Source organism: Physeter macrocephalus, chromosome 4 (genome assembly GCF_002837175.3).
Source record: "Physeter macrocephalus isolate SW-GA chromosome 4, ASM283717v5, whole genome shotgun sequence".
In the NCBI taxonomy this organism is placed as follows: Eukaryota; Metazoa; Chordata; class Mammalia; order Artiodactyla; family Physeteridae; genus Physeter; species Physeter macrocephalus.
The window spans coordinates 44,157,408-44,165,526 of NC_041217.1; the positions used below are offsets into that span (position 1 = coordinate 44,157,408).

General features: G+C 34.5%; 1 protein-coding gene across 1 annotated transcript in view; it reads right to left on the reverse strand.

The window, feature by feature from the left end:
- SLC9C2 (solute carrier family 9 member C2 (putative)) overlaps positions 1-7,355 on the reverse strand; it is a 30,398-nt gene extending 23,043 nt beyond the window's left edge. The window contains exons 1-2 of the mRNA XM_007113479.2: positions 7,305-7,355; positions 4,413-4,578 (exon numbers count right to left, since the gene is read on the reverse strand). Coding sequence (XP_007113541.1) covers positions 4,413-4,578; positions 7,305-7,355 — 217 coding nt within the window. The remainder of the gene's footprint in view (positions 1-4,412; positions 4,579-7,304) is intronic.
- Positions 7,356-8,119: the final 764 nt, after the last annotated feature.

The window sequence follows — 8,119 nt, forward strand, 5'->3', positions numbered from 1 at the left end:
CTTTAACATTTTTTGTAGTGTAGGTCTGTTCGTGATAAATTCTTTCAGCTTTTATACGTTTAAGTCTTTATTTCTCCTTTACTTTTGAAATATATTTTCACTGAGAATTCTAAGCTGGCAGTATTTTTCTTTTAGGACTTTAAAAATATTGCCCACCATCTTTTGGCTTGCAATATTTCTGAAAAGAAGTCTGTTATGATTATTATTTGTGTTTCTCTGTATATAATGTATCTTTTTTCCCTGGCTGCCTTTAAAATTTTCTCTTTACCACTGGTTTTTAGGAATTTGATTTTTATGTGCCATGGTGTAGTTTTCTTTGTGTTTCTTTGGCTTGAGGTTTGTTGAGCTTCCTGAATCTGTGGCTTTATAGTTTTCATCAAATTTAGAAAATTTTCACCCATTATTTCTTCAAATATTTTTTGTTCCTCCCTCTCTCTCCCCCCTCTCTTTTAGGAACTTGTGTATTAAGGCACTGAAGTTGTCCCACAGCTCACTAATGTTCTGTTTATTTATTTAGTTTTTTTTTTAAGTCTTGTTCTGTCTGTGCTTCATCTTGGATAGTTTCTATTGCTGTATCTTCAAGTTCACTAATTCTTTCTTATGCTATGTCTAATCTGATGTTAATTCCATCCAGTGTATTTTTCATCTCAGACATTGTGGGTTTCATCTCTAGAAGTCTGATTTAGGTCTCCTTTATCTACCATGTCCAGTGGTGTGCTGATAAACCAGCTTTCCAAAATTAAAAAAGGCCTGATTTGTAGCATTTGCCAACTTCATGTGCAAACACTCCCAAAATAACTAATTAAAAGCTACCAAAGGTTTAACCACTAGCATGCAAAATTCCTAATTATTTAACAACTGGCTCTCATAAGCTGATGGGAGCAATTATACCCCATACTCAATCTTTCTTCTAACTTTTTGAACCAATGGAATATAGTTACAACAACTGTTTTAATATATTTGTCTAATGATTCTATCATCTGCGGCGTTGCTAGGTCTGTTTCTACTTATTATTTTTATACTCTGTATGGGTCATATTTTCTGGCTTCTTTGCATGCCTCCCAAGTTTTTATTACAGATGACAGAACTGTATGTTTTACCTAATTACGCGCTGTATGTTTTACCTAATTAAGTTCTGTATTTTTTTGTATTCTTATAAATATTCTTGAACTTTGTTCTGGAATGCAGTTGTTACTTGGAAACAATTTGACCCTTTTGAGGCTTGCTTTTTAGATTTGTTAGGTAGTGCCAGAGCAGCCTTTAGTTGAAGGTTAATTTTCCATGCTACTGAGGCAATAACATTCTGGGTCCTCTACCTGATGTTCTATGAATTATGATGGTTTTCCACACTGGCTGTGGTAAATACAAGGGATTTTTCCCTCTGCTCCTTTTAGTATTTTTCTTCCCAGCCTTGGGAAGTTTCTTCACGTGCATGCACTAATGAGTAGTCACCCAAAGACTCAAGTGGGCGTCTCTGCAGCTCTCAGAATTCCTTCTTCAGTACAGCTTTCATTTCTGCAGTAATTTGCCCCATGAACTCTTCACTCCTTTGGCCTTCCTGGACACCGAACTCTGGATCTCCCCTACTCAAAGAAAACACCAGGCTCCACCTAGGTTACCTTTCCTTACATGAAGACCTGGAAACTCTCTCCAGGTAACAAGCTGCAGCAAGGGCAATCAAGAATGCACCTCTTTTTTTCCTTTCTTGGGGATCACTGTCCTGCACAGCCTGATGTACACTATCTGAGAACTGTTTTTCATTTTTATATATTCTGTCTAGTTTTTTAGTTGGTTCAGGCAGAAAGGTAAATCTAGTCCCTGCTACTCCATCTTAACTCCAGGAGTTATACAGAGGGACCCAGTGTCCCTGATGAGTTCATGGAGCTGCAAGCCAGCCCTGGACTTCTTTTACTTAAGAGCATAAACCCAAATTTAAGAACATGTGACACACTAATATAACCACAAATTGATATAGAAAGAATTATACAACTACATGTTTTTTTAAAGCAGCTGTTTAATATATTCCGTTGCATCAAAATCCAAACTGATCACATTAAATGACACTATTTTTTTTAATCCAAGCAGAACTGAATCTGATTAAGATTCTACTTTTTTTCCTTTGGTGTCTTTGAAACACATAACAATTAAAAATGTATAGCTGGGGGTTCTCATTATTACTATTCTTAAGATACTCTATGTAGTTGAAAAGAAAGTAAATCTCTGCTTTCCAGTGTTTGATCTGAGTATATGAAATATCAGAATATTCAGATTCTATTTATCTTTACAAAAACTCTCCTGAATGATAGGATAAATAACAGGATAATACAGAATTTCTGATAACTCAGTGCCTGATTGTGGATCAATATTCAGGCTGTTTATTTCTGTTCTTTGTGCTTCATTATTGTAGCCAATAAAGAAAGCAAAGAAAATAAAAGGCAAGGTAAGTTATAATCATCTTATATTACTACTTGTTACTAACTTTGACTATGACAGAAGACACAAAATACTGGTTACACAGGTTTGAAGATTATTATTAGCACATCTGATTTAGCTGGTCAAGAAACACTTTAATTCTTCCCTTAGATTCAGTGAGTCAACCAGGAGCAAGTAAAGCATAACGTTTGTTGTATGAAGTTTTGAATTTGATGTATAGTTATTTTTAATAGTAAAACACCGTAAGAATTACTACCCACATTTTTTATTGGCTTAATGTGAACTAACTTATATTCACTAATTCACTGTAAAATTTGGAAAAGAAAAGAATGACACAAAAATCATCTGTAATTCCACGACCCAGATAAAACCATTTGAATGTTGAAGTCTTTTTCAAAGCATATAATTCCTTTTACTTAATTGAGGTCATACTAAAACTTTGTATTTTATTCCTTTACAAGTTCCCATTCCAGATTTGTTTTAAAGTAAAAATTCTTTGAGCCCTGTGCATTCTTTTAAAATAGGTAATGAATAGACAAGTTCCTTTTAACTTGCATGTGAATATCCACTACTTTTTTCAGTGGGTCAGGCCACCTCAGATTTAGCTTGTGCAGGTTTTATAGTGCACAAGGGTGCCACATCAAATGAAACACCAGTCACACTGTAGGAACTGCAGTTTTGTATATTATTATGGTAATTTTAGGCATATGGCAAAACATATTTTTCCTTAAAAAAGTAATGTATTAGGACAATTAAATAGAAAGGATCATTTTTTATCTAATTCACACAAAGGTAAAGATGTCACTAGGTAACGATGTCATTGAATCCAGAACCATGTAACACCTTAGTATTACTGACATAAAGAAAATATCAACTAAGTCAAATACGTTTACTAGTTTTCTTTCAAAGAAATAGAAGACTTCTACTCCTTTTCTGAAAAAATTTTTGAATATGGAAACTGCAATAAATAAAGTTTATAGTTTATTAGAGCCTCTTACACTCAAGAGATTGCAGAAAAGGGAGCAGGAAGATAACAAGGTGAATAAAACAAGTGGCAAACACAAATGGCTAAAAGAGAAAAAGAGATGAAGAAAAGATAGAAAAAAACTGTACCTATGGGGGAAAAAAGAGAGAAAGAGGACAGGATCAGACTCTCTGGGAAATATCTGGCACAATTTAGAATATCACCAGCAAAAGTGTCAATAACTCTTATGTTTTCTCAACTGTAAGTATAAATGGGTGTAAAAATGGGACTATCACCTGTCTGGTGGGTTGTTCCACCCCAGTTGTAAGGCAACATTTTTCCACTAAATATAACTGAAACCTTAAAATTGGTTAAATATTTCTGAGTCAAAAACAGAATACATAGCATCTAAACATTTTATGTTTTTACTGCTGTGTTAATAAAACAGGATATTTCACAGTGAAATTACTGCTGTGTTAAAAAACAGGATATTTCAGAGTGCAATTACCTTTTACCAAATAAGATGGGAAGTAGTGAGAACCCCTAACCCTCTTGGGAATAAGCTTTTATTGAATATCATATTTGCCAGACTATACTTTCACCCCATTTCTTTTAAATAAACTACAACTCCCTCTCCCACATGCCCAAGGATAGCTGCTCTAAAATAATGGCAGTTCTAACAAGAGGTACCTAGGCCTCGGAAAAGTGCCATTAAAGGTAGAGCCGAGTCTCTACCTTGTGGCTTAAAACTCAATGGAATGGAGTAGAATGCTTACTTTTATCACCTTCTAGAAAGATAACATTTTCTCTTGAAAAAAATTATTTGAGATTATTTATCCCAGATCCCGGGTTGCCTTATTCACTTTGCATACTTCAATCAATGCTCATCTCCAAGGAAAAAAAGCACAAATATCTACTCTGCTGGATGCACAATTCGTGCAAGAAAAATATTATCAAAAGGAGATAATTTATCCTCATATCTTCAAAATAAGAGAGAGAAATAAATCTGACATACCAATAGTTTTCAGTGAATTCACAGAATGAACAGGATCTGTAATGCCAAGGGTCATGCTAAAGAGGAGGCAAGATTGCAAATCCCATGAATCTTTATTGAATTTCAGAACCACATATCCAATTATGATGAATGCTGTAGAGAAGCTAATTAATCCGGTTAACACAACCTGTGAAACGAATTCATAACACAGTATTAGATTTAACACCTAAACATGGTATGACTGCATTTACTCTTGTAAGAATCAGATCTCGTTATATATTTTATACAATTACTCGGGAAGATAAATGTAAAAGGTATTCTAGTTTACCTGCCTCAAAGAAACCACCCCTTCCAAACAAATGAAATTCTACCTGACTATGAAAAGACCAATTCACCCATCTTTCTTGTTGCTATTCCAGCTTAATAGTTCTCCACATCAAAATGTTCTAAAATGGAATGCAAATTTTTCTTGCTTCTGTGTAAAACATTTCCTGGTGTTTCTGAAGTGATGATCTGCAGGGCTCCAGGCAGAAAAAAAGGTAAAACAGTGGGCAAAAAGCACATGCCAGTTGATTTGGCTCCCTTATTAAGTGCTTTCTGGAAGAAGCCATGGTCAGCAAACTTTTGTATACATTTCATTGCCCAGCGGTTTTCTAACACTACCACATCTGTCAGGGATGCTGGGAAATGTAACACTATTTTACACTGGGCCCACTACCATTCTATACAAAATACAGTAAGTCACTCTGTTAGTGAGAAAGAAAGGAATAGGCAATCAGCAATGCCTGCCTTAAAAACAGCAACAGAATGCAAAACTTTTAAACAAGCAGAAGGAACAAAAAGGATAAAGAAAACTGAATCAATTGATTTTTTTAAAATTTCTCTTTAATTTACATACAGTAAAATTCACTCTTCTGATGTACAGTTATATGAGTTTTGACAAATGCATACAGTCATGTAAACATGACCACAATGAAAAAACAAAGCAGATCCATCACCCTAAAAAATTTCTTCATGCTGTCCCTTTGCAGTCAATTTCTTCCCTCATTCCCACTCCCTGGCAACCAATGATCTGTTTTCCAAAGCTATAGTTTTGCCTTTGCTAGAAGGAAGGTCTATGAATGGATGAATGGAATTATACAATATGTACCCTTTCGAGTCTGGTTGCTTTCTCTTAGCACATGCATTTGAAATTCTTCCATATTGTGCCTATCAATAGTATTCCACTGTAAGATGTGCCACAATTTCTTTATTCATCACTGGCTGAATAACATTTGAGCTGTTTCCAAATTTTTGAAATTTTTTTTTCCTTTTTTTTTTTTTTTTGGCTGCACTGCACAGCTTGCAGGATCTTAGTTTCCCGACCAGGGATCAAATCCAAGCCCTCCGCAGTGGAAGCACAGAGCCCTAACCACTGGACCGCCAAGGAATTCCCCAGACTTTTGAGATTATGAATAAAGCTGCCATAAAGATTCACACAGAGGTTTTAGTGTAAATTAAGTTTTCATTTCTCTTGGATAAATACATAAGAGTGGAATTGCTGGGTCATAAGGCAAGTGTATATTTAACTTTATAAGAAACTCCCAGACTGTTTCCCAAAGTGACTGTACCATTGTGCAATCTCACCAGCAATGTATGAGAGTTCTAGGTTCTCTGCATTCTTACCACCACTTGGTATTAATCAGGTTTGTTATTTTTGCTGCTGTTGCCATTCTAATAGGAATGTCAGTGGTATCTCAGTATGGTTTTAATTTATATTTCCCTAATAACATTTAAGATGTTGAGCATCTTTCCAAGACATCTACATATCTTCCTTGGTGTTTCAAATCTGCTAAAATCTTTTTCCCTTCTAAATCTATTTTTAATCACAACAAATATTATGCCCAAAATCCAAAAAAAGCCCAGCAGAGATTCTCAACCTGGATAAAATAACAAAATCCAGCTGTATATTATCAAAAAGACATCTAAGCATAAGGACATCAAAATCTTGAAAGTAAAAGAATGGTAAATTTTTAGCAGGCAAATACTAACCAAAAGAAAGCTAGTATAACTATAATAATACCAGATGAAATTGACTTAAGGCAAAGGCATTATTTGGGACAAAAGGGTAACTAAATAATGAGGAAAAAATTAGGAAAATAACAATACTTCAACAAAAGTCAAAGAGTTGATATACAAAGCACATTCTCTGATCACAATGTGACAAGAGAAATGATAATTTAGAAGCCGTATTTGGACATTTAAAAACGACTTTTAAATAATTAACAGGTCAAAGAAAAAAGTATAATAAAATTTAGGTAGGAGGGATAAAAATGAAAAGACTAAAATCAAAACATTTGAGGTGAATATAAAAGAGATGTTAAAGGAAAACTTAAAACCTTAAATGTACGAAATGCAAAAATAAAAAAGCTAAAAGTCAATCAACTAATACCTAGCTCAAGATGTTAGAAAAAGTACAGAATAAAATCAAAGAAAATAAAACATTTTGAAAAGAAAAATAAAATAATCTGGCAAGCATGATTAAGAAAAGAAAGAGAGAGAGAATGCATAAATAAAACAACCACAGCAGTGGAAATGGACAAACCTACAGATAGACAGCTGAGATGAAGTCAGAGGTGGGATTAGGATCCAGGTTCTGCCGTTTATCAGCCTTGTGACCTCTGAACTACGCTCTGCTTATATGTGAAATGGAGATAATAACTCAGTGCCTAGTCACAGTGGTCACTCAGCAAATATTCATTCCTTCTCCCTCCCCTCAACTCTCTTTAATTAGTGGTTTTTCAGAATGAAGAGGATAAAACAACTAAAAATGTGAGATTTATGAATTATTAATCTTCTTTGTAGAGAATCAGATTCTCTGTCAACATGAATAAGCAAGAACGGACCATAATTTATCTTAAAATTTGTTCTTACCTGCCAACACACATTCTTGAGTATATAGAAGTCCACATCCAAAGCAGCCATAAATATAATTAAAGGTGAAAAATAACAATAAAGTGAAAAACTTGGTGTTCTTAGAAGAGGGTAGACGACTTGGTGCATCTAAAGTAACAAAGGCAAACAGGAAATTCGTTTGCTACCATTCTGAAGTATTAGAAATTAAGTTGATGCTCTGTCAATCAATACAAATTTTATAATATTCCAATTTGCAACTAATGAGAGATTATCTACAAGGCCAGTCCTGGGGCTCTTGTGGTAGATTTCTGGATCTAACTAACCATCCACATGAGTTAAATGCATAGTCCTCTACTCACCAGAAACGTGTGTGAGTTTAGGCTACCCAAACATTGCTGGTGGTAAGTAATCAGTATTTTCAAAAGTCGTACTTCACCATCGGTGATCCCTGAGGTGATTTTAGGTGGTTCACAGATAGGTATTTTTTATTTGACTGTTAGATAATTATTTTAAGTTGCATAAGAGGAAAAAAAGAACTTTGCACGGATACTTGTGATTTCACAGATATTTGCTTAGGATTTTAAAATCTTTCAGTGAGTCAAGTAGAGAAAAATAATACCTAGATAATAGTACAGATCGTGTATATAGGACATAAATCAAGAAGGTTATACACAGATGAATGGAAAACACTAACAACAACGATGACTGAAGTGCTGTAAATATTCCCTCCTAAAAAGTCTTTGGCCCAATTAATAGTTTAATCTTCATTGCTTAACATCTCTGTGCCTCAGTTTCCTCATCAGTAAAATGGGAACAGAGTACCTACTTCCATT